General features: G+C 39.7%; 1 protein-coding gene across 6 annotated transcripts in view; it reads left to right on the forward strand.

Annotated features, from left to right (window-relative positions):
- Window positions 1–27,186, forward strand: part of LOC142044736 (cohesin subunit SA-2-like) — a 64,584-nt gene that overhangs the window by 6,605 nt on the left and 30,793 nt on the right. For all 6 annotated transcript variants that reach the window (XR_012654408.1, XM_075057477.1, XM_075057474.1 and 3 more), the window contains 9 exons: window positions 135–231; window positions 1,231–1,307; window positions 6,680–6,751; window positions 8,959–9,163; window positions 10,862–11,013; window positions 12,308–12,381; window positions 12,826–12,949; window positions 17,937–18,035; window positions 20,119–20,198. Coding sequence is in view for 5 of the 6 variants with exons in the window: in XM_075057477.1 (XP_074913578.1) it covers window positions 135–231; window positions 1,231–1,307; window positions 6,680–6,751; window positions 8,959–9,163; window positions 10,862–11,013; window positions 12,308–12,381; window positions 12,826–12,949; window positions 17,937–18,035; window positions 20,119–20,198 (980 nt within the window). In the remaining variant the exon portion in view is untranslated. The remainder of the gene's footprint in view (window positions 1–134; window positions 232–1,230; window positions 1,308–6,679; window positions 6,752–8,958; window positions 9,164–10,861; window positions 11,014–12,307; window positions 12,382–12,825; window positions 12,950–17,936; window positions 18,036–20,118; window positions 20,199–27,186) is intronic.

Genomic DNA, 27,186 nt, shown 5'->3' on the forward strand with positions numbered 1-27,186 from the left:
GGAGTTTATTCTCATTTTTATAATTTAATGGAGATGGAACAGTGTTATTTTGTGTCTTTATTATGGATGTCCTCAGTGGAGTGCAGCATATTGTGTTTGACTCCTGACTAATGAGTTTCTTTCATCTGTTCTAGTCTGTAGTAGATGACTGGGTTGAAGCTTATAAACAAGACAGGAATGTGGCACTTCTGGATCTCATCAACTTCTTCATTCAGTGCTCAGGCTGTCAAGGTAACTTACCCTCTTAGTAGCCCTTTCCGTTGTCTGTGGGTGAGAGTAGTCTGAAGTGTGCCTTCTAAAATGGAATTTTTCTCTCCAGTAAATCATGTACTTACAGTCTGTACTGTTCATTAAGACAAACTCCAGATGGGCAGGACTAATAATAAAGAATGTTGCTGGTTAAATTCTTTGACTCCGTGTTTACAGCATACCAACTCTCAGAGTTGTATTAGAACATGGTTTGCAAGGTCAGGTTTCTGAATTGGCCTCGTGTCACATCACTTTGCAGAATCCCCATGTAGGGAAGATGGTTTTGATGACCGTTCTAATAAAAATCTAGTGTTTCAGTTACCATTTGTTTTGTAATTTCCTAGTATCTTTTCTTTTGCTAGTATATTTGAAAATAAACAACTAGCAAATTAAGTTCCCTGCTTTGGTGGCTAGAAAAGCAATCTCTTGCCTCATTGCGGTTACTTTTACCAGAGGGTTGTGAAGCTGTCTATTGCATAACAAACATTGAGACACAGTGACTTCTGGGGACAGTCTGCTAGTGAAATGCTTCAGGATGGCAAGTAAGAGTTTTAAGAAGACTTCTGTTAGTCTAAAAATTCTGAATGTATTTAAGCAGCTAGAATGTACCTTTTACACTTCAAATGTTTTTTCAGGTCTTCAACTGATATGCCTTCTCTTATGGGAAATGTTTTGGGGTCTTTGACTAGCAGTGGGCAAAACTTTAGTAAATCCTTGAAGTAAATGAATGGACAGAGAAAATAGCCATACCAGACAACACAGGGCAGATTTCTCTAATGTGAATTTCTGTTTTGCTTCATCAGTATTTTATACTATAAATGAATTTGTGTCTCCCTATAAATAAGTTGCCCATACCAGTGTAAACAGAGATAAAACAGTCCCTGTTTCTTGGTGTTTCTAAATTTAAAATAAAGTCCTTACTTGGACTTGATTAATGTAATACAGTTGTTGGTAATTGTTTTTAAAACATTACTTTTCTAGGCATGGTAACAGCAGAGATGTTTCAAAGTTTGCACAAGAAGGATGTCATGCGAAAAATGACAGAGACCTTTGATGAGGTAGGCCCAGCTTTGACTTTGCATGCCTTTTTTATATAAACAGTAGGCTTGACCTTAATAGCCAACCTGGACAGAGTTTGTGCTGCTTATCAGGAGCTGTGTCCCATTTCCTTAATATAAGAAAATAATCTTGCTTTTCACAAGAGAAATTTGGTGTTGTAATGACCCATTTCAGCAGCAGCAGGATATTTTTTTTTTTTTGTAAGTCACTTTTATTTTCAGAGTTTTGTTAGGGCTATCTAACTACAGTCTTCCTGAATCTGGCTTTCTCTGAGGAGTTCTTTTGATAGTGACTTTATAGAGGTAGATATAACCCGGCATTGCAGCAGGTAAACAGTTCCTTTGGTATTTGGTTAATAGGTCCTTTTGAAAATACTTTTGTGGATTACTGATGAGCTAATTCAAAGATTTTTTAGCTGATATTTTTATTTGTATCTTTTCCTTCTGTTTTACTGACTATGAATTTTTATAACTATTATGTCATATGAAAGAAGAAAAATGCATTTCTGATTTTTAGGTAGTCAAAACAATAGTGAATATCTTATTTCTTGAGAATTGTTAAGAAAAATGCACAGCTTTACAATTCTGTTTCTCTGTTTGACTGCTCCTTGGCTAATTATGCCAACATCAAATTTTCTGCAGCGCTCTCACAGTTGCTTCTGTGCCTTTTTTCTGTATTTGCCACCTCTGAATTGATTTGTCAAGCAGCAGCCATCAGCCTTGCTTTAATTGAGCATCTCTCAAAGACCAGCTGCTGCAGAAATTCCCACAGAGGATGAATTTGCCAACATGGTTTTCTTCATTTTAGAAGTGTAGTAGCACTTGGGCTAATTTTTGACAGAAACGATCCGATATGTGTCTGGCCATATGAATTAGTAATCTGGCACTTCTTTCCCAACTAAATTATCCCTGAATAGCCCTCACGATACGGTAGGCACAATGGAAAGTATGAAGATGTGATTATTGTTATCATCAGCCTGGATGTGCTACAGCTCTGTAACGTTTTCACCTGCCCTGGTAGGCAAAAAGGAAGGTTTTATAGTTGCCTTAGAAGCTGTATTCTACATGCTATAAAACCAAAGTATTTTGACATGCTGATCTAGTGAAGCGTTTTACTGATGGAAGGAAGTGATAATCCCTGTGTTAGATGCTCTGTATCTGTTTTTTTTTCTTTTTTCTTTAATTCTAAATCCAGTGAATTTTGAAATTCTTTGTCTGTTTTTAGATAAACTGACTCTAAAAAAAACTCCTAAGATGATTTATACAGAACTAAGTATTTTTAAAGACAGTATCTGTCAGCTTGTTTAATTGATATGACTAGTATTAAGTCAGCATTAATATAGTAAAAAATGTCTGAAGCAACCATTTCTATATTAACTGCAGTTATTAGGTGATTGAAAGAATGCTTGAGGATTAAACCAATTTATTTTAAAGCAGAACTATAAGAGCAAGAGCAAAGCAGGTTGTTGTTTTCAACTGAGTTGTTTCCTCTTTGTGTTTCTAACATAGTGATTGAGTTAGTTGAGAAGTAGTGCCATATAGGACTACTGTGATTTCGAAAATATTTTTTGAAAACAAATTATTATAGTAGTGGAAGTAGTAATGAGAGTGGAGAATATTACCAGATATTTGCTTGAGTGTATCATCTTGCCTTTTGATTTACAGTTTGTTTATAGCATTCAGCGGATTGGAAGATTAAAGTTTTTTCTGTACTTCTTCATTCTTGATCATTTCAGTGATTTAACCATTGCTTTCCTGTTCCATTAATTAATTGCAATGCCATATCCATGTACCAATGCTTCCTCCCTAAATTCTCACTAGTGTTAGTGGGAAATGTTAGTGGAGTTGAGTCTGGCAAGAAATATGAAGGGCAACAGGAAAAGATTCTACAAATAATCAACAGCAAAAGGAAGATCAAGGAAAACATGGGCCCACTGCTAAATGGGGCGGGGGCCACAGTGACAGAGGACACAGAAGAACCCGAGGTACTCAATGCCTTCTTTGCCTCTGTCTTTACTGGTAAACCTGATTTTCAGAAATACCAGATCCCTGACACCAGAGGGAGAGTCTGGAGCAAAGACTACTTACCCTCAGTGAGGATAAGGAGGATCAGGTTAGGGAATACTTAAATGGACTGAACATATATAAGACCATGTGGTCTGACAGAATGTACCCAAGAGTGCTGAGGGAGCTGGCTGATGTCATTGTGAGGCCCCTTTTGATTATCTTTGAAAGGTGGTTGTGACTGAAAGAGATTCCTGAAGACTCAAAGAAAGCAAATGTCACTCCTGTTTTCAAGAAGGGCAAGAAGCAGGATCTGAGGAACTCTGGCTGGTCAGCCTCACCTTGACCCCTGGGAAGGTGATGAAGCAACTAATTCTGGAAATAATGTCCAAACACATGAAGGACAAGAAGGTGATCAGGAGTAGTCAGCATGGATTTGCAAAGGGGAAATTGTGCTTAACCAACCTGATAGCGTCCTGTAACAAAGTGACTAGCTTGGTGGATGAGGACGGAGCAGCAGATGTTGTTTATCTTGACTTCAGTAAGACTTAACATTGTCCTGTAACATCCTCATAGACAATCTGATGAAGTATGAGTTAGTTAAGTGGACAGTTAGGTGGACTGAAAACTGGCTGAACAACCAGGCCCACGGGGTAGTGATCAGTGGCACAAAGTCCATTTGGAGGCTAGTCACTAGTGGCATATCCCAGGGTTTGATGTTTGGGCCAATGCTGTTTAACATCTTTAATAACGACTTGGACAATAGGGTGAGGTGTACTCTTAGCAAGTTTGCAGATGATACAAAACTGGGAGGAGTAGCTGCTAGGCCAGATGGTTGTTCTGCTGTTTAGAGGGACCTCAACAGATTGGAGAGCTGGGCGAAGGGGAACCTCATGAAGTTCTACAACAGGAAACCCCATGCACCTGGGGAGGAATAACTCCATGCATCACTACACACTGAGGGCTGACTGGCTGGAAAGCAGCTCTGCGGAGTAGGATCTTGGTGTTGTTGTGGATGACAAGATGAACATGAGCCAGCAACGCACCCTCCAAAGACCACCAACAACCTCCTGGGCTGTATTAGGCAGAGCATTGCCAGCAGGTCATGCGAGGTGATCCTTCCTCTTGCTCATAGTAGTGACACCACATCTGGAGTGCTGAGTCATGTTCTGGGCTTTCCAGTACAAGAGAGATGGGATTTATTGGGGCAAGTCCAGCGAAGGGCAACAAAGATGGTTAATGATCTTTCATATGAGGAGAGGCTGAAAGAGTTGAGCCTGTTCAGTGTGGAAGGAAGGTGGTTCAGAGGGATCTTATCCATGTGTAAAAATACCCAATGGGACAGAATGAGGAAGAGGAAGCCAGACTCTACTCAGTGGTGTCCAGTGAGACAGTGAGCACAAAGGTAAGTCAAGATGAGCAATGGGCACAAACTGCAATGTATGAAATTTGCCTGAACGCAAAACAACACTTTTACCGTGAGGGTGGTCAAACAGTGGAACAGGTTGCCCAGCGAGTTTGTGGAGTCTCCATCTGTGAAGATATTACAACGCTGACTGCACACGGTGTCACCCGACACTGAGGGGACAGACAGGTTCTTTTAGGGATCCTTGGCAGAATGATGACTGCACTAATTGTAGTTACAATTAAAGCTTTATTTTCTTAACAGGATATTGTGATTAGTATAGCACACAATTTATGACTAGAATGGCACAGGATTTCTACAAGCAGAATCAATATAGTAGCATAATATGGAATTTATAATACAACTTAACTTAAAATTTCTAATCACCTAAGTAATACGGAATTTGTAACACAATTTAACTTATTTCTCATCACCTGGACCCTCTGCAGATTGGGTCAAATCTTAATATGTGGTTTGCTGTATCAATATAACAATCATTATCTAGACTTGAAAATCATATAGAAGAATACGAGTCACTCAGTTCTTGGAGGAAGCAAATGATGGTGGAGGAGTCCCTGCCACTGGGGGGTCATGGGTCTCGCTGTCCAGCAGCAGCTCTGGTCCAAGTTCTCCACTTAGGCCTTGCCACCACTTGATTTTATGGACGGTGCTCTGGGTGCTGTGGTGCTTCCCTGTTCTGTGATGGGGTCATCACCTCTATCTGGCTGGCTGGGTGCCTGGGACCTTTAAGGCCAGTAAGGAGGAGAGCAGCTGGCCTGGTGCCCAGGAACCTTGAGACCAGTAGGGAGGGGAAGAAGAAATCTGTTTGGTTTGTCTACTTGGTTCACGGGACCTTCAGGGACTGATAACGAGGGAAAGGGAATGAATATGTGATGCGCTTGGTCACAGAGAATGGCTGCTTGCCTCATAAAATGGTGTTAGTCATGCTTAACCACATTATCAGCGTTGGGAACAGGGGTTACTGGTCGCACACGGCACTGGGCAGCCTGCTTCGTCTGGCCCTGCTTGAGCAGGTGGGGTTGAATTAGATGAGCTCAAAGAGTCCCTCTCAATTTCAGTCTTGCTGTGATGCTGTGAAAACTTGTGCTGGCATTGGAAGCAGAGAATGGCTTTAATATGGTCACTGAGGCATTTATTTCTTTGCTGTGGGCAGTGGTATTCCTCAGTGGAGAGACAGGCTTCTCTTTAGGACCACTGCTTTTTGTTTTCTCCTCTTTCTTAAACTATTCTGCTTCTGTCTTCTGCTTTTCTTCCTGTATGTGGCATTTTATTTCTTGCACTTCTTTGTTCTTTTGTAGGTTTCCTTCCCTCTCCCATTTTGTTGCTGAAATGTTTAGCAATAGAAGAGCTAAGTTAGATGCATAACTGTACAGCCAGATAGGGATAGAAATACTTGTGCTTCACTGAGCCTAATAAAGAACTGTAGATTTCACATCTTTTGTCTTGGAATAATTGCAGAGTTGAGGAAACATCTCTGAATCAAGTCAGACTAGTGCCGAAAACATTTCTCTGTAATTTGAAAAGCTCAGAATAGTTTTCTAGAGTTTAGATGTTTTACAGTACCTAGTTACTAAATGTTGGAAAGGGATATCTCTTTAGACTTGCTGAGGAGCCATATCTTAGAATTAATAATGTGGATTATACCTTGTATATCTTTGCTTACAAATTTTAAAAACAAGTTGTCTCTTACTTGTAGCAAGAAAACTCAGGTTTTATATAAAAGTGTGTTTTTCTTCTATGATTGGTTATAAGTAAAAAATACCGAGATGAGAAGGAATTAGATTTTGTTTAGTGCATTGGATTGGAGCCACCTGTAATACAAATTGCCTTAAGTTTTAATAGCTTTTTAAATATGATGCATGGTTTGTGATGCTTTTGTCTTTATGAATTAACTGTGCTGTTGCATCAAAAAGCTTTTAAAATTTTCTTTCATGCATCACAGGAAACCGGGTTGCAGTACAAGAAATTCATGGCCTATCCTTGGATCCTGACAGTTACTTGGCCTGTGGACATGGTAGGACTCTCGTAGTTCTCTGCAACCATAGTATAGCATTTTCTGTGGCTGTATTTCCTATTTCAAGTATGTGCGAATACATCAGAACTAGTCATCTTAAACTGTGCATTAATGAATGGAGATAATCATGCGCTTCTGAGGTCTGCTTCATCTGGTCTGTTTTAGACCCCTGGTTTGGGTGAACACATGGTTTTCAAATGTCCGTTTCTCACTATTGATGTCAAAGGGACATCAGCATTTTGAACAGACTGGTGTATGTCAAGTTGCAGTGGTGTTCAAGAGTGTTCCCCATCCCTTCCAGCAAGCTCTACACACACACACATGCACTTGTGCATGCATATGTGCATGTATGCACACAGAGGTTTTGGCAGACAGATTTGTTCAAAGGCTTGTTTCATCAAAACGTTCTCTTGCAAACATAAATGTTTGACTGGAAGAATATTTTGAGAACAGAAACAGCTCTTCTGTAATGCCTCTTCCCATACAACACTTGCAGCATTGTGGGGAATTCATCTTAACTCCTTGCTGGCACTTCACTTTGACTTTCCTCTCTTTCTGTAGACTCTGTATGAAAGAAAGAAACATTTCCAGGATGAGTCAGAGCAGGAGCTTCAGTTGAGTGATTTGAATAGTTCTCTGCAAAAGCCTGTGTTGACTTGGTTTCTGGAAGTAGAGTTGCTTCTCTCTACTGGTTATGGAGGGAATCTAAGGGAATCCCAGGTTAGGCACCTAAATGTATGTGGTGTGCCCATTGTGCTGTCTATATATTTACAGTATGCATGTTACCATTAAATAGTATCCCAATATGATAAACATGGACAGCAGAAATGCTCTTAAAAAGTGAGATGTCTTCCTGTATTTATGCTACTTTTCAGATTGAGGAGTAAGCTACAGTGATAAAGTAGGTATTTCCTGAAGTTGTAGGTTGTCCTTCTGCTGTCTGTGTCGTGATCAAGGAGCATTGAATGGGGCCTCCTGGGGACTTCCCTTTCTGTCTTGGCACTTGCTAATACTGTTGGGCTCTGAACTGACTCTTACAACCTGATCAGGAACACATCCCAAATTCCCAATGTGCTTTGGGTTGCGGGTATCCCTGAGATTAGTCTGTTTGCATTTATTTTTCAAGAAGGCAGTGGGTCCTGTGCTGTGGAAATGAAGTTACAAGAGAAGAGCATGAATTGCACTTTATAAGTACATGAGGTTATTCTGGGTGTGAAGCTCCATGTTAGAATATGTCTGAGAAGGTGTTTGACCAACTAGTGAAGGACCAGTTGAGTAGTGGCCTGCCTTCAGGATGAAGTTTTCCATAGAGAGTGAAGATTTGAAGTTCCCTGGCTCCATTCACACCTGGAAACTATCAAGATGTAAATTGATATTCAGAGCCATTCCTGGGATCTGTGAGGTGCAAATGAAATAAATGTTCATGCTGCCTGAGGTTGTCATCAACAAATTCCTCCTAGTGTGCTCTTCACACGAGGCATACTGTTTTGTGTGAGAAGTCATTTGAACTGCCCTCTGTCTGCTTTCTTCCTGGCAGTATCAACTGTACTGTGAACACTCTTGTGGTTTTATTGTAACTTGCTTTTTGCATAATGTCAAAGGTGTTGCCTGTTTGCTGTTTCTGTGGAGGGTTTCAGAGACCTAGGTGCTGGTGGTGTAGCTGGGTGACTCAGCATTTGTTACTAAGCTGTAGCCTGATAAACTCCTTAAGCTGGCAGTGGTGCTGAGGGAAACAGTCCCATCCTTCTCACATCACAGTTGTTGTGTTCACTTTTCAGTCACCTCAGTTTCCTCCTGGATTTTACCACACACTTGCAGCAACAAGAAGGATGGGGAAGTGGGGAAGCACTACTACCTGTAAGGAAGTAGAAGAGGCCAGGGGTGCTCGTGGTTTATGCCAGTGAAAGTTATTTATGATGCTGTGGCTTCACAGGCCCTCTCCCACCCATCTGTTCACAGCTACCTCACATACATTGCTTTCAGATGTGAGCTTTCATGATAGTGTAGCTAGTTTATCTCTGTGCTTGCTTGTAACCTAGTTGCATGTCCCTACTTTGGAGTAATAACCATGAAAAAAGTTATGGGGGGGCTGAGGTGAAGCTGACTGTCAGCAAAGCTCTCTCTGATACCTGGGGGGAGAGATGTAAATGGTGTGCACAAGCAAAACTAATTAGTGTGTTTTCTCTTGACTTTTCTTTCCTGTGCAGGACAATAAAGACTACCCGCTGATCAGAACAGGACCATACTGGAAGAAGTTCAAGGCCAATTTCTGTGAATTTATTGCAGTGCTTGTCCAACAGTGCCAGTGCAACATCCTGTATGATAGCTACTTGATGGACACTATCATCTCGCTGCTTACAGGCTTAGCGGACTCCATGGTCAGAGCATTTAGACACACAAGCACTTTGGCAGGTAAAATAACTCGCAGAGTTGCAGTAGATTGTGTTTTGTTGACTTGTGTACAAACAAAACTGCTCAAAATTGAAAAGCTGCCTTTACTGGAGCAGTTGTTTTCTTATGCACTGACAGTGCCTTCCTCCTAATGTATGTTACCGTAATATAAATTATTTGTTCCCATGTGTATCTGAATGGAATTTGGATGCTTTAGATATGATAGATCTAGACCAATTTTTTCTTTCTGAAGAAATTTTCTTTAATGCCTGACATGGCTAACTTTAGAATTATGCTGTGTTCTGAATCTTTTTTTTTTTTTTGCAGTAACTGATTTTTCACAGTCAGTTTTCTATTTTGTTATTTTTCTCCCTCCACTAATTAATGTGATGAAGTTGCATTAAATGCCTCATCTAAAAGAGCTTCCTTTGGAGAGCTGCTATTCTTGTGGTACCTGTGCTGAAAAGAACATTGCGTGTTACGTGTTCTTGTTTCCTGCAGCATGATGATAGTAAAGCTACTACCTTTTTTTTTCTCTTTTTTCCCCCCTTGTCCTGGTTTCAGCTGGGATAGAGTTAATTGTCTTCCTAGTAGCTGGTACGGTGCTATGTTTATGCGAAGAAAGTTGATAACACACTGATATTTTCAGTTGTTGCTAAGTAGCTTTTAGTCTAAAGTCAAGGAATTTTCAGCTTCTCATACCCAGGCAGCGAGAAAGCTGGAGGGGCACAAGAAGTTGGCACAGGACACAGCCAGGGCAGCTGACCCAAACTGGCCAAAGGGCTGTTCCATACCATGTGATGTCACATCCAGTATATGAACTGGGGGGAGTGGGGGTGGGGGTGGGGGATCACCGCTTGGGGACTAACTGGGTGTCGATCAGCGAGTGGTGAGCAATTGCACTGCCTATCATTTGTACATTCCAATCCTTTCATTATTGCTGTTGTCATTTTATTAGTGTTATCATTACCATTATTAGTTTCTTCTTTTCTGTTCTGTTAAACTGTTCTTATCTCAACCCATGTGTTTTACTTCTTTTCCCAATTTTCTCCCCCATCCCACTGCGTCGGGGGGGAGTGAGTGAGCGGCTGCGTGGTGCTTAGTTGCTGGCTGGGGTTAAACCACAACACCCCTAAGGCCAGTAAATACCTTCTTTGCCACGCAAAGAGCAGTTAAAGTATAATTTGTTCTAAAGTACACTGTATGCTTTGAAGGCTCAAAAAACTCACCTGAAATCTATGCAAACCATCTAGTGATCCTTAGAGGAATGTGAATTTTTGTCAATTCAAGTAAAATCTTAAGATTCCCAGTCTTTTATCGGCCTGCTTCACTGTTGGTTCGTTTTTTTTGGTTTGTTTTTTTTTCTTTTTGTTACTGAAAATCACCTGTTCTACAACTCTAGTTTCTTTTAGTTTATGTAATTTTGATTTTTCTGCAAGAGAGTTGCCCAGTGAATTACTTCTCTAACTAGAACTCTGACTAGAACTCTGTCCAAAAGTTGTAAATCACCAGTAATATCACTAAATTTTCCTTTTTTGATAATTGCCTTTAAAATAAACACTGTATTTTAAAACAAATGACTATAATCTAGTAGTGTTCTTATTTTGGGTAATAAACTGGGTTTGGCTAACCATATCCTTTTTGTGGTAAAGTGGTGAATATATTTATGCTACATATCCCTGAGCTAAGCTAAATATGTTGGGTTTCTTTCTTTTTTAGCAATGAAACTTCTGACAGCAGTTATAAGCGTACATCTGAACCTTGATGTGAACAAGCACAATGCTGAAAGATTATATGAGGTGGAGAAGAAGAGGATAAGTGGCAAGAGGACCAATTACAGACTTGACCAGCTAGAGAGAAAAAGGAAAGAGGTTAGGCAGGTGTCTTGTACGGGAGATGTGTGAAGATGTAAAAAGAGGCATTGCTGACAGCTTGCTTTGGGGTCACTGCAGTTCTTTGAGGTTTATGTGTTTATCTAATTCATGGTGCAGAGGAGTTGCGACTGGCTAGATTAAGTGGTACAAAAATGACTAAGGTAATAACTGCCCTGTGTACTGTTAACTTGTGATGTCTGTCCTACTAATTGCTTCTCTAAATTGGCATCATTAGCCCTTGATCTGTATAGAAATATGGATTTACACACACTTGTAATTGCATCAGTAGCTCTGGTGTTGTGGGAGTGCAGTTTTGCATATCTTTATACAAATTACAAGCCAAAATTTTAGTTCTTGAACTGAATTTCAATGAATGAAAAAGGACACAGGAGAGCTGTCATCTCCATGTAAGTAATGCATTGTAAAAATGATTGTAACTTCAGGTATGACCTGTATCTTTCTTGCTGTTCAGTTTCTGTCATTTCTTCCCTGCTCAGCCAGACAGCTCCTTATCAACTCCCAGAGCCAGGCCTATAACTGTAAGAAATAATTCTGGCTTGAGGGTGGAGGTGACTTGCTGTATGAACATCAAGCATAGTTCCTTCTCTCCTGACCTTAGAATCAGTTACTTCTGTAGCTTTGGGTGCTCGTGGACTTCTCAGTTGTAGAAACAACCCCTTTTTTTTGTGGGAAGAAGTGTTTGGGTGAGACAGGGGTTTTTAGTATCATCATAAGTCTGATCTTATGGGAAAAACAGAGAAAATGTGTGTGTTGAGGGGGGGGGAACAAAAACGTGTCACCCTTGCTGATGCTGTTGATGAGAGAATGTTTTTATTAAGTAGCTTGGGTTTCCAGAAGTTCATAACTAGATTTTCACGGCTCAGTTAAAATACATGCTCATTGTGGAATAGGTGCATTTTGAAAATTCCCTTGTCTGCCTTTCTTCCATCTCTGTTTAAGTGCATAAAAAGAGAATTTGGACCTATATGTGAAGATTGCCTAATGGTTGTTCTGTATCTTTCTGTGTATTGATAGATCAAGACTCACTATATCAAAAAAGTCCCTTGTTATCCAGGTTAGCAGTTGGTATCTGATAAACCTGGTATCTGATAAACTTAGCTACAAAAAGGCCAATTGCTAGTGTAGATACAGACCACTAATTTTAAGTTGGTACCACATGTGAATGCCAGCAATTTACAGTACAGTAGTATTGTAAGTGCACTGATGCAAATTTTTCCTGTGTAGTGAATTGTGGGACCAATATTAACATTCAGTTCCCTTTGTATTTCAGTATGAGTGTAAGCTTCTAGAGATACAGAACATGATGAATGCTATTTTCAAAGGGACGTTTCTAAACCGTTACCGGTAAGAATACAAATAAAGCTGTGATGTGTATCTGCATTCCCAAGAAACTCTTGCTCAGATTGTCCAGATACCAGAATGAACTTAAACATCCTAGAGGCACTGATGGTGTCAAGGAAAGTGTAGCAGTTAAATTATTTTAAAGAATTTGGGCTTACGAAAAGACCTCTCTTAAGTATGTTTCTTAAGTTCTTCCTGCTGGCTATAGAGCAGTGCATTTGTGATTGAGAAGATATCCAGAATTACAAAAAATTACTGCATGAAACGTTTGTAGATAAAAGTGGCTTAACTGAAGACTCATTCAGAACATTAATATGAAGATACTTGTAATATTTTGGATTATACATGCTTCTGCAATTCCAGAAAATAAAAATACTGCAAAGAATATAATTAATATATATTAGGCATTTTTAATGTATTGATACTACAATTTTTATAATTTCACAGTGATGTGATCCCCGAGATCCGAGCAACTTGCATTGAAGAAATTGGCAGCTGGATTAAAACATACCCAGATGGTTTTTTAAATGATAGCTACTTAAAATACATTGGGTGGATGCTGTATGATAAGGTAAAATTTTAATTTTTCTGACTGGGGGCAGTAGATGAGAATTAAAAAAAAATTATTTTTTTTTAAAGAATCCTAACATGTAAATTCTTGAGAGTAGATATTTAAGACTGTGGTAGTACAAAAAAGAATTTACTTTCTTCCCCATTTTGGGTTTTATTTTTAAAGCCATTGTAGCATGAAATAACGGAGAACATTTTTTCCAGTTCTGTATCAATGTGTATCCCTGTGTGTGCAGTTATTTTTATATGTTACTGAATTGGGAGCTATTACTGAATTGTAAAACAGCCTATATCCTTTGAGCACATGCAGTGTCAAATGTTGACTAAAATTCTGCTTTTAGGTTTGATGGCTACATTTAAAATTTTGTTTTATTTTATATAAATGAACAAAAATATATTGCCTATAGTAAAATAGTCTTCAATATTGCATTTCTCATTTGGAATTAAATGGATATAGACAATATTGACAGAAAGTCCAGTTATTTCCCAAAGGGTTTTCTCCTTTTCCCTATAGTAAGTTCGTTTTTATTTTTGAGTAGAGGCACATTTAGAAAAACACACCCACCCCCTGCCCCCCAACCAAAAGAAAACAGTAACTAAAAAATACACATTTTCTCATGCTTCTAAAATGCATGAGAGGTTTTAGGGGGATAGGAATATTTACTGTGAATGGCTAATTACAGAAATTGGTACACTGTACTTCTGCAGGCCACCTTTTAAAGTGTATATAGCTTCTGTATAAATTCTGAAACATCCTCAGTTTTGTCAGTTTTAGGCAATACCTGTGTTCTGTGAATAAAATTGTAGTTTACCACAAAGCCAGGAGGGGGAGCACGAAGCCTTACTTCTTCTGTGTTGTGCCATTACTGTAAAGGTAGTATTTAGGTTTTTAGAACAACAAATCTATCAAGAACGTCTTTTCCTGCATAAATCTTATCTGATCAGAATATCTTTTTAGTATATGTTCAGTTGGGAGAATTGTCAAAAGAAAAAGTGATTTTTGAAGATGATGTGTCTTCATTCCCAGTGCTGTACAGTGAAAATTAACAGCTGGTGTCTCTGATTAATGCACATAGCTCATCCAGTGTCATTTATTGGGAACTGGAAATGGTTGTTTTTCTAAAGCTTATTTTCTGAAAGCAATGCAGATGCAAGCAGAGTGAGATAAAGTGAGAAGTCTTCCATATTCCACATTTGGCCGAGACTTGGTAGTGTGCCATTACTGGTGTTTGCAGTCCCTGGCTGTGCTTTGTGATTTGCAGCCACTGTTAAATTGCCCAATTCCAAAATGAGAGCAGGGCATTTTTGGCAGCAGCAGGGGCAGCAGTGCTTTTATATACATCTGAATGTTATTTCCCACTACTCCTCCTTAATGAGCATTTCCATCCCATCTTGTTGGGGGTGGGCAGCAAGAAACTGATATCTCCCAGAGCCAATTTTCTTTTAGAATATAACGTAGAGAAGTTTGCCAAATAATTTAGGCCCCAGAGTGGAACAACCACAAAAGTATTCTAGCGGTGGGGGAAAACCTGGCCAGGATCATCTATAGTGCTGTAAACAGAGATTAAGTTCAGTCATTTGGGAGGCTTTAAAGCAGAGAGGGGAGGGGGAGGTAAGTATAAAATTAACATTTTGTCTTCAAAGTCTTTTATTTGAATATAATCATTCTTTCTTCCCCGTGAGATACCATTTTGCCATTATACGTGATATGAAACATTATATTTTTCCATGAAAAGTTATTTCCTAGGTGCAAGAAGATGCTCTAAATTCAGTGGCAATATGCTCAAAATTGCATATGATGATCTCTCTTTGGCCCAGTGAGTTGTGGAACAGCGCTAGAGATACATTTTCGAGTAGTTTATGTTCATCTGCTAGAAATAATTTGACTTTTTATTTTGAAGATCAAGCAACAGTTGATACTAAATCTGACAACTGTGTGCAGTTGAACAATGTTATATGTAAGCGCAGTCACCTATCAGTGTTTGTGAAATCCAGGCACCTAACTTGTGCTCAAAGGCACTAGTGTTCTTCCAAGGGAATATGTAGCTACTAAATCAGCATCCAGATCCAGTCAAACCACTGCTGATCTGAGCAGCAGGTGTTGAAGGGAAGTGCTGTGTAAAAAGTTCAGAGTTAAAGACCAGAAAAATCAAGACAATGAAGAATAAGGATGGCGAAAGTAGAAGGCAGAACTAGCAGGCAGGAAGGCAAAGACAATGGAGATACACGCTTGGGACCTCCTACTATGTGAGACTAGCTTTGTCCGGAACTTCAGGGCAAGTTGTTGAGGTTTTCTCATTAGACTGTGAAAAACACCCAAAGAAATCCTGTGGAAACACAAACTTGCTATTGAAATGAACTTCTGTGTCCTGACTGTGTGATCCTCCTGGCAAATTTCAGGAAATTGAAAGGGTTTTAGTTTTGCCTCCTGTTCAACATGGCTATAGAAACTGATCCTGTGGTTATGGCTACTTCTGAAATACTTCTTTCTTCAAATGGTCATGTTAACATAGTGGTTTTCTGCTCTACAGGTCACCTCTGTGCATATGTACTGATTTTTTGTTTTGTGTGTGTGGGGTGGGGTGCAGTTTTAAAAATTGTTTTATCTTGACAGGACAGGTAAGCTGGATTGTCTTTGCTATTCAGCAGTAACTCAGAAGTAGAGCTAGTCTTCCCAATTTATTATTTGGGGAGTATTGAAGAGAAAAAAATGACGCAGTGACCCCATCAAATCATCCAGGTCCCAGCCTGTATTTATAAGGCTTATTGAATGGCCCCATCTCTGTAATAGTGGTGAGGCTGAAATCTCATAACTGAATGCATCTAAACAGTGCTGGAGCCCATGCAGAGCTCTTTGAGGTCCCTAGAGCTGCTCACCATCTTAATGATGTTTTCTGCCAGTGTGTTTGCAGGTCAGGGTCAAAATATACTGTGATACAGCTGAGGGATAGCATATGTTCAGAGTACCCTGAAAATGTGCCTACATAATTCCCCTTCACTCTGTCACAGCTTTGAAACACCAAACAGGCAGGTATTTTGTCAAGGTTAGAATGGTAGTTCTGGTGAGGGGAGTAGATGGCTGGGTGTTTGTACTTGCCTACGTTACTGTCAAAAGTAGCTGAAGGTAAGTAGTAAGATGGAAGGATGTGAAGTAATTTTGAATGACTAAAAATCTATGAGGAGTGATGAATCTAGAAAAGGAGAGGTGATTGAGAAGGAGAAGATGGAGCTGAAAACAGGAAGACAGCAGAATTAGTCATAGTAGAAGTAGTTATTTGTTCTTAGTTACTACAGTTAATTTTCTTAACACTTAGAAGAAACTTACATATAGGGTTATGACTGAGAGCTTTCGGGTGGGAACAGGATACCTTAGAAGGCAGGTGGTGTAGTTTAATGTATTAAACTTTATATCTGCAGACCTACGCTTGAATGCCACCTGACTAACAAATGCAAATGACATTACTAGCTGCATGCCAAGGGCTATATGACCATCCAACACATCACAAACTTTTCCCCCCCCTTTTTTTTTTTCCCTTTTCCCCAAGCACAAATGCAGTCCCTATTCACGAGCAAAGCCTTCGTGATAAAATACTGAGGGCAGTTGAAGCCAGGATTGCAGTACCTTGGCTGAACTGAATTTGTGCCAGTGTGCAGTGATGAGTACCAAATTGGGGCGGTGAGTGAGCTCTGTGCTGTGCAGCCCTTGTGGCTGTAGGAAGTGGCAGGTGTGGGCAACAAGTTTCTTTCTCGGACAAGGCCTTTAATTTTAAGGTACAGTATCGAATAGGGACTGCTGGTGTGTCACAGGCAGATTAGAGAGCAATACTCATTGTTACCTGTTGGTCTTTCATATTATATTTCTAGCAAAAAGTTGTCTTATGCAAAACTGTTGGTCAAAGCCTGCTACTGGGTGTCATCCATTGCTTTCCATCTAAGCAGGTGAACAGGAACTTGTAGTAATGGATAGCCTATGTGTAGGTGGTCTCCTTTCTTGGGTTTCCTTGATTATTCTTACTGCTATTGTTAGCAAGAGGAATTAAGGAAGAAATATGAAGATTCAAAGCCTGCAGTTCATTTTAGTGTCTCTGCTGATATCTTTAGCATTATAAGTTTACAGAACGCAGTGATTTTTCTATGTTAGATACTCAAAATGAGTTTCCTAATGCCATTTGTCATAAAGCTTTGTCATTTGAAAGGTGTAGCAATATGCATGAAATAATTTAAAAGCTGGTTAAGGAAAAGTCTTCTTTTTGAGGCATCTATGAAGTAGCAGTACTAATAGTATGAAATAACACCTTGGAGAGATAAATATGTTTTGCCTAGATCAACTAATTAGGCCAAATTCAAAGCAGCCCTTTTCTTAGAATGCTTAAAATATGGTGTTCTAGTGTAAAACAGAAATAGGGAGAAGGCATAACATTTAACTCTGTATGTGTAAGAACCCAGAATGATAAGCCAGTGCATTTCTAAGGGGTACCTCTTCCTCTGGGAATCTTCCAGAATTTCTTGGAGTCCATGTCTGTGTTTAACAATTGTCTGAGTCAGATGTTGAAAGGAAGCAAACAAAGTCTGATGTATGGATGAGCGCTGGTTGTATTAAGTAGGTCATACATACTTTTGTCTTTGTGTCTTTAAAAGGTGAATAGCACAGTTCTGGCACCTTTTGCATTCTGTTGCTTTTATTAACTGTAAGGTCTGTGAGAGTTTCTTTGACTCTTAGGGTACCTAACACAAATTTTGGTGTCACCTTTAAGTTTGGCTCACTGCAGGCTTCCTCTGTGTGTGTGAGAGAGGGAGAGAGAGATGCATGTGTGTGCACACAGACAAAATGGTACTGATATCACTAATAAAGAAGATAAGGCAGTATTTGGGTAGTCTGCTGTAGGCAGCCACAAAGAACTCTTATTTACTTAATATAAATGCCAATAGTGAATAACATCAAAGATAACATGTTTTTTACTGTTAGACAATTTCTCTTTGTCTTGTAGCAAGCTGAAGTGCGCTTGAAGTGTCTTCTGGGACTACAGGGAATTTATAGCAGAAAAGAACTTGTTTCCAGGATGGATCTCTTTACTAGCAGATTCAAGGTAAATAGATTACTGTTTGCTATTTTTTAAGTCTGGGTTGGGTCTAGGTATACACAGGTATACACAGGGTCTGATGTTTTGATCAGAGCTGATCTCCTCACTCTTTTGACTGACAGAAGCTTAAGAGTACTGCAGAAACAGCCTGCTTGACTGAGTGGATGAAGGAGTTTTGCAGAGATGTTTCCCTCTGTTTCTATGGAATTCTCTGTTTCACTTTAGTTCATGCACAAAATCATGTTAGCATGCACCATGGTTAGTTATTGCCACCATTCATCCAGAATGGCCCAGATTTTTTTACAGGATCTTTGGCAGATGACAAAGAATTTCGTACTCCAAAAGTCCCTTTTTTTGCTGCGCCTGATAATGGGTTAACCTTGTAGATACTGGATTGGCTGACCGTGTATCCCACTGATGTGGGAATGGCTCTATGTTGATCCACCATGTCAGTATGAATCTTGAAGAAGGATCCCTTATCTCCTTTCTGAACAAGTCAGGTGATATGCTATAATTTTGAGAGCTTGTTCTGTGACTGCACTGACCCTATACACTGCCTCTATCATATTCCAACATTGTAATTCATTTAAGAAGTAAGCCCTTTACTTTTTTAATCCTGCCCTTGGTAATGATTTCGTCAGCTACTCTTATCCCAATGGGGCTGCACCTTTTCAGTATTTGAATAAGAAAGCTCAAGATGCTGTGATTGATATTTCAGTCCCTTTGAATCACTCCATAATCAATGCCTGCATGTGGTGGTAGTTCATGTTCTTTTTGTAAAAGGTGCAGGGCTTACCTGTATGTCAAAGCAGTTGCTAACAGTAAAAAATAACTATAGCACATCCTCAAAGAACAAGAAATAGATTAATATTGGTATCTTAGGAAAAAAATTATTCAGACTGAAACTTGGCTGTCTAAGATTAACCCGTTTTAAACAGTTGTGTAGTAGTCCCTTACCTTTCTGTCTAAAAGAAGGTTGCTGGAGGTAACTGCAGGACTGGTATTCAAAGTCTGATGAAATAGCTCCAGTCTGTTTGTACTGCGACCTCCCTCTGTGTGGAGGTTGCTATATAAATGGATTATTGCAAATGCCATCTCCCGATCAAAAAAACCCAATACAAACACAACAACTTCCCCTCTAAATGAAAGAAATCCAAACAGTTACACACAAAATACAGACTGATCTGGAATCTGATTTCAAAGTTTAAATCATGCTTTCTCAGTGATGGGAAATGTAATCATATAACCATCAATCCATTTCCCACAAGCGGGAGTTTCGCATGCTCCTTCTGTTACCCTTACCCTTGAGTGTTCAAACTCAGGATTCATGGAATTCCACACCTTGCAGCTGGCTTGTGAGAAAAAGGAAGGTGCAAAGTAAGATGAAGCTAGAGATTTAGAAATGATATGTTAAGTGAGAAAGCTGTTAGTCCCAAAACAAGCAAGTCCAAAAGTTTAATATACCTTAAAGATGTAGGCCACGCAGAGGGGTGTGAGTTCTTGGGTACATAGGACAGGAAAATTTCCACTGTTTTCTGAGGTGTTTGCATGTGTACCAAGTTACAATAGTGTGAATTCTGGAGATCAGGAATATTGTTGCTATTCCATGAAGTACCTTTATGACTCAAGTCCTAATTGTCTTTCCAGCAAGGTGCTGGCTTCTGTAACATGTAGGTACATGCATGTTATTGTTGATGGGAGAAACTGATTATATAATGCTTGTAATTTGAGGCTTACCTTCATTTAACATACTGAAGTGCCAGTAGTAACAACATCTTAGAAACAAGTTGTCAGTCACTTTTAATTTGTAGACTGTAGTTGATTTCTTGTGAACGCATACATTACATCTATAAAAAATATCATATTACTGCATGATTAATTCAGTTAAAAAATTAACATGCTGTTAATTTTCAGGGGCTGGGGAACTACTTGGTAGTAATCGAGTTGCCTTATGTCTCTTAGGAAATAGCTGCTGAAATAAAAATAAATCTCTGCTCTACTAGTATAGATGATCTAGCTGTAGCAAAAATATATGTTTATTGAGAACAAACCATGTTACATCTTTTTATTGTCATTTTACATCCATTAGGATCGAATTGTGTCCATGCCTCTGGACAAGGACCATGAAGTAGCAGTTCAAGCCATGAAACTCTTGATGCTTATGTCACAGTAAATAATTTCTTTTTTAATTTACTGTATTGTTTTAATGGCAACAAGATCCAGATACAATCCTGATGAATCTTCCTGTAATCAGTTACATGCCGGGAGACAGTTCTCCTGGCAGGATATGAGTTACAGTTAAAGATGCTCAAGACATGGCATTTTCTTTCTGAGGGAAATACCAATGCTAAGAAAACCCTTGTGCTGAGATTCAGTATGAAAACTACATTTTAATATCTTTATACTTCCCTTTGAAAGGAAATTCCACATTTTTATTTTGGCTTTTCTCAAATAGAGCATCTGCTTGTCTCGAGGGAAGTCCCCACTGATGATGGGGTCCCCACCCCATTTTCTGTCTCACGGTTGCCCACGCCTTCACCAGGAGCTCAGGGAACTCTGCCATCTTCCCTGTCTCCTCACCTGATGCAGGAAGCCTTGAGCTTTGAGGCTATAGCTAGAATTTGGACTTTCAGATTCTTGGCTCCATGGCAGAGAACCTGGGAGCTATTGAACCCACAGCAGGCTGACTGACAGGAAATAAGCAAGTGTATGATACCGTGATTTTGCTGAAGTGGAAAACTAACGGAAGAGTTGTTTTCTTGGGAAATTACCTGCCAGCCAATGGAAGAGTTGTTTTCTTGGGAAATTACCTGCCAGTCATAGATTTGGTAGGATAATAGCAAGCTGGAAGTGTGGGGAAAAACTAATGTTACAGAATTATATGAATCCTATTCTGATGCATCCTTGAGCAGCATGTGTATTTTGGAAATGGCTTTATTTGCAAAATACGTGAAGAATAAATTATCTGTCCCTTCTTTTCAATGCAAAATGAGAATAAAAAACCCACTGCATTTCGTTGTTAGTACAGTTGAGGTGCTAGGATTCAGTAAATGTCTCTTCTGTCTCAGAGTGTATGTTGAGTTCTGCTGATGCAGATGCTTACTTCCACATACAGCATTTGCATTGCCCAGTAGCCTTGTGGGATTCGCTTTTTCCATTTAAACCAGAGGTATTGCTCGTTGCTAGATGAGGATGTAGACCTTAAGGGACCAAATAATATAGTGTTGTAGGTATTTACATTAAATTTCAAGTATGTTTGTATATTGAAGTGCTGCTTTATAGTCTGGTCTCCTATCTCACTTCACACTCCATTGACTTGAGTGGCCTTTCTCTAGGCCTACTTCAACGTACACATCAGAACAGCGTACGATTCTGTGAACGTAGTATGCTTTTCTGAAGGGAGCACCATTGTTTGGGCCTCCCTAGTAGTAGCTAGGGTTATATTGTTTCTGTGTTTACAATGTCCATTTCTACATCCCTTGGTTCTCCATGGTGTGTAGCTATTGGAACAAAGCACAATGCTGTGTCTATGTGTATAACGTGTCCCTGTGCTAGGAAGAGCAGCACACCATTGTTGAAGTACAAAGATGCTGTACACCAGTTATGGCTGCCCTTGTTCTGTATCTGAACTAACAAGTGCTATATTGGCACTGCAGCTGTTTATCATCTTTGGCTTTATTATAAGGGATCATATTCTCATTAATGCAAGCTGCAGCTATAAAAGTTTGATCAACGTTTCTTTTTCCCTGAAGCAATTTTTTCCTAATTTTTCTTAAATATGATTTCCAGTGTGAATAAATGCCTTCTAAAGTTTTCTGAATGACATTTTTCCATCATAAAATGTAGTTTTCATAAGTAAAATGAATACATTTTGAAATTGTTTTTAATTAGGCTGTGTGGAGACCTAGCAAATGCATGCTTCCCTTTCTTTTTGCTCATCTGTGCGTAGCCATCCTCCTTTCTGCCCGCCTTCCCCGCCCCCAGTTGCTCTGAGCCCTGCTGATTTGGCTTAATTATTGGAGTGATGAAAGTGGGAATTGGGGACTCAATAAGCAAATTCAATGACAGCTCTTCTCTTTGATAAGACTAGTACTGACCATTCTATAAAACCTGTGTGAAGAGAGTGGAGACAATATAGACAGTCACATGTACAGACTTCTTAATAAGAGACTGCATCAAGATGCTTTTCTAGCAGGGGAAAAGCTTATGCCTCAGTACCTACAACAGTGTCAAAAAGGACTCGCTGCTGACATTGCAGAAGCAAAGAAATTTCAGGGCTTTTGTGTCTCAAATAGGTGTGTCTCATAGCTCAAAACCACGATCTGGATATTGAGCAGTAATGCTGCTTGATACATGCAGTAAAGCATGAAACGGGGTTGGGGACAGCAACTCCCCTGCCTTTAAAGAATAATAAATGACAGCTTGTATAAATGGCAATTCTACTTGCATGCATTGATGCAATCAAATATTTTGCCACTTTTGTCATGCTGTATTGGCTTCTCTGTGGATGGCTCATTTTTGTCATCTACAAATTTGGCAACTGAATTCTAGTTGCCCAACTTGCATTTTTAGTGAGACATGAAAGACCTTGCAGATCAAGTTTCTATTTTTTAAAGCTACTGGCAGGAACCTCTGTCGCGTGAACTCCCTATATTTGATTTGGAATAATGGATTATTTTTAACAAATAATATTATCTTAACTGGTCAGGTACTGACCTTTAGAACATGTCTCTAATCTTGGAATAAATCTTTTGTTGTTTCATGACATGTGTTGGCAAGAAGCAAGGACAGGAGTAACTTTTTCCTTCAGTTAGTCCATTGGGTGCTCTGTGACTTTCCTGGGGAGAATGTACTATACCAGTAACTCTCTTTTACTGGCTTTCATAAGACTTCATTGCCAATTAATTATTTTTGTGATTGTTTTACAGTTGCAGTGGAGCTGTGGTCCATGTATGTCAGTAACGGCTTTGAGCATGTCTTAAACATCACTGCATTCCAGTCCTGTGGAATATACATTGACTACTCTGTGTACTGTTGGCCCATAAAACTGCTATGCTGGCCTTTACAGTCTCTCTCTCTTGCTAGCTAGAGAGGCAGTGAAAACACTGATCTCTTCAATTCACTTATATGTGTTGCATTATTAAAAAAAAAATTCCAGTGCTGATGCAAAACCCTCTTGCTATGCATATACCTGTTTTTTTTCAAATCTATATTTGTATTTTCATCTTGTCTAACTCTGTGAGCTGAGAATTTTTTCTTCTCGTTTGTTGCATGTTGTCTCAATTGAATGCCAAGGTCTTTGGGCTAGTAGGTTTCTATTTTTACACAGCATGATGCGATCCTGAAACTGAAATGAGCCTATGAGGTTTAGCATAATAGAAATTATTAATGCTACTGAATTATGCATAATTGTTAGCATTAATGTTGCAAAGGATCTGAGAGGGAATAGAACTAGGAAGGAAATAAAGAGGGAGAAAACATGAGTGACAGTGAGAGACCAAGGAATCTTACTGAAAACACTGCCCTTCCGGAGGCAAATTAGTTTAGTGTGCCTACTGCCAGACAATTCTGTTCATTTTTCTGTGCTTAACTGCCTAAAAGAGTAGAGGGATTTTGGAAAAGAGCAGCAAAAGTAATTAGGTAACAGTAGTAGATGAATGAGGAAAGGTTACAAGTGGTGCAGGTAGGGGCACAAATGTACAAATAGCTTGAGTGTGTAAATAGCAAAGGGGAAAATGACTTTGTATTACATTAGTTAAACGTAACTAGAAATTAAACTGAGTTTTAAACACAAAACTCTCAAGTTTGAAATCTGGAAGAGCTGCCTTAGTGAGAACTGTGAGTATATTGCACTCATGGAGGACTTCACATAAATAGTTTAAAAACTATTTAATGGAGCTGATAAATACGTTAATTATCTCCACAGTGCTTTTACAGTGGTCAGTAGAGTTAATCCATCTTAAAAGTCGAGAAACTGAGGTTTTTAAGTTCCCAGTGTCTTGCTTGGCACAGGAGGCCCAAGTCAAGTAGGGGTACATCACTATTGTGCTTAATTTTATCTTAGTCTCCCTTCTGATTCTCAAGTAGACTGGGAAGGATGTTTTAGTTTGGAGAGGGAGGGGCTATACCATAGGAGAAACTTGAAAACTAGATTTGGCAAAGGATGCCATGGCAAATAATATAATATGTGTTACTAGTTCTAGTGGTAGATGCAGATGTCCCATGACAAGTAATTCAGTGTCAGCAGAGAGTTGAACTCTGTGATTCTGTAGTGTTATTTCATAGCTAAACCATGGACTTTGGAGGAGAAATTGACATTTGTTAGGCAAATGTGCTGTATCTAGCAAGGTTATTCAGACAAGGCATTGTGCAGAAAAACAGCTAGGTTTATTGAAGGCTTAAATGCTATTCTAAACAGTGTTTTCATGTGATTGTAAAAAAATAAGCTGAAGAGAGAGGCATGCTTTGCATACAAATAAGGAAATTATCCACCTTTGTCTTGTTTAGTGGCTTTTAGGAAAAATAAAGAAATGTTATCTTGAAGCTGATAAAAGTAGCATATGAAGCAGTGAAGCAAATTTTACTGCACGGTTCTGATTTCTTGCATCAGTAACTTGCTTGTTGCAGATTAGGTACTATCAAAAGGGGAACGGCATGGAGCTCCTCACAGCTCCTCTTAGTCCTTCAGGTCCCCCGCACCCCTATTCAGGTGGAGTTATGGTAGTGCTTTGTCAAGCCTATGCCAAACAAAAGTGAAAGACCGAAATGGAATAAAGGCAGGGGCTTTCTCCTCTGCCTTCTCTTTTCCATCCTCTCAGGTTTATGCTTTCTTGGAAGTTACCTTCAGCAATTTTCTGCCATAATACACCTCTATTCAAGACTCTTGAGATCTATTCTGAAACCTTATCTTTCCTGTCGGAAGAGGTAACAAGAAAAATAAGAATTGCATGTTGCCTAGGGTTATGTTTCTTAACCAAAACAGCATACCATACAGCATCTAATGTGCATCTTCCTGCATTCTGTCACAGCATAATCGTAGAATCACAGTGCATTGCAACATCCTAATCCTATTTTAAAGTGGGTGGGAAAGGACTCTTGTTATATTGTAGTGGCAACCTTGTTATCCTCTCTCTGATCACCAAAGTGTCATCTTGAAATACCTGCAATGACAGCGGGGTAGCAAGAGGGAGATAACAGATTAGCTGATTTTTCTACTTAAAAATTTTATCTTGGACATTAGAATACTTTCAACATATATGTTTTGGTTGATCGTGCTCAGTACACAAATAATGTTTTTACAATGTATTTGCAGATTTGGGTGTTTAACTTGAATTAATTTTCAATGCAAAATTAACAGTTTTGTTTGAGTGAGATGCTATACCTTGTATTACCAATGGCCCCAGTAACCTGTGCCAGATCTTTCCCTGCACAGCCATTAAAACCAAAAAGAATAAGGTGGCAAAACTTTGAAAAGTGCGTCAGGTGTATTTTTATTTTACTGTCGTGATTTTGATGGTTATCCTTGGTATAAGCAATAGCACAGACCAAGACAGGTGACTCCAGCAGTCATGTCTCTTGCATACAATAAAATGGAACAAAAACCAAGATATGAAATCTTTCAGCTGGTGCCATATGCAGAACAAAATGGGTCTGTGATCTCCCCCTAGAATATCCCAACTTCTTCTTCGTGACATGTTCACATTGAAGTGCAGAGAAAAATGGTATGTCATGACGTTGGTATGTGGAAGGCCATGCCTGTTTATTTTTAGGCACCTAAACACTGGCAGGCACTTCAGGCTTAACCTTTATCTGTTGCTTGGCATTCTGAGGGCTGTAAATTGGGAGCAGTATTATTGCTGTATTTGAAGTATTCTTTGAATGTTTGATGTTTGGCTTATGTATGTAAAATGAAAGACACCCCTTTACTGTGGTACTGGTAGCAGGTGTAGTTAAATGCTGCTACTTCCAGAGGCAAGTAAAACCCCTAAGCACTCCATCTGAGTGGGAGTTATGAGTATAAACCTCATTGTATCACAGAGAGTAGTGCTTGAGCAGTATGTGAAAAGTAGTAGTAGTACATACAGGTGTTCCCTCTCATTCAAGAAAGAAAAAGAAGATCAGGTCCTCAAGTGGTGTCATGAGTGTCGGTCAGCCTGTGCTGCGAAGAAAATGGGTTGTTTTCCCCTCCTTTGCTTCTGTGCTATTAGGGAGTGCTTCATACATGGCTAGAGCTATTGCACCTGCCCTACTCTTGTCTCGAGGAGGGAGGAAATAACACTGCTGTAGATTAATGTAACTGGGGCAAATTCCTAGCCTCTCTGAAGACAAAAACAAGGAGGTTGGGATTTCAGGATCGCAGGATGGCTGAGCTTAGAAGGGACCTCTGGAGCTTATCTGGTCCAACCTCCCTGATCAAGCAGGGACACTTACAACAGGTTGCCCAGGACTACATCCAGATGGCTTTTGAATATCTCCAGCAGTGGAGACCCCACAACCTCTCAGGGCAGCCTGTGACAGTGCTCTGTCACCCTCACAGTAAAAACATGTTTCTTGACATTCAGAGGGAATCTCTTGTGTTTCAGTTTGTGCCCACTGCCTCTGGTCCTGTCTCTGAGCAAAGCTGGGCTCCATCTTCTTTGCACCTTCCCTTCAGGTACTTACACGCACTGATAAGTTCCCCTCTGAGCCTTCTCTTCTCCAGGCTGAACAGTCCCAGCTCTCTCAGCCTTCCGTCATAGGAGAGATGTTCCAGTCTCTTACTAGTCTTTGTGGCCCTTTGCTGGACTCTCTCCAGTATGTCCTTGTCTCATACTGGGGAGCCCAGCACTGGACCCAGCTCTCCAGGTGTGGTGTGGCCTCACCAGTGCCGAGCAGAGGGGAAGGATCACCTCCGTCAATGTGCTGGCAACACTCCTCCTAATGCAGGCCAGGATTAGACCATTAGCTTTCTTTGCTGCAAGGGCACATTGGTGGCTCTTGTTCAACTTGGTGTCCACCAGGACCCCCAGGTCCTTTCCTAATGAAAGGAAATTTCTAAGGAAAGGCAGAATCCTTAATTTGTACCCAGAGAGATGGCAGGCATGTTGCTGAGCTTTTTGAGCTATCTGAACAATTTAGGCAAGGAGTTTTTTTTAAAGTAGACACACACAGGTGTTGC

This window comes from Buteo buteo, chromosome 25, assembly GCF_964188355.1.
Source record: "Buteo buteo chromosome 25, bButBut1.hap1.1, whole genome shotgun sequence".
In the NCBI taxonomy this organism is placed as follows: Eukaryota; Metazoa; Chordata; class Aves; order Accipitriformes; family Accipitridae; genus Buteo; species Buteo buteo.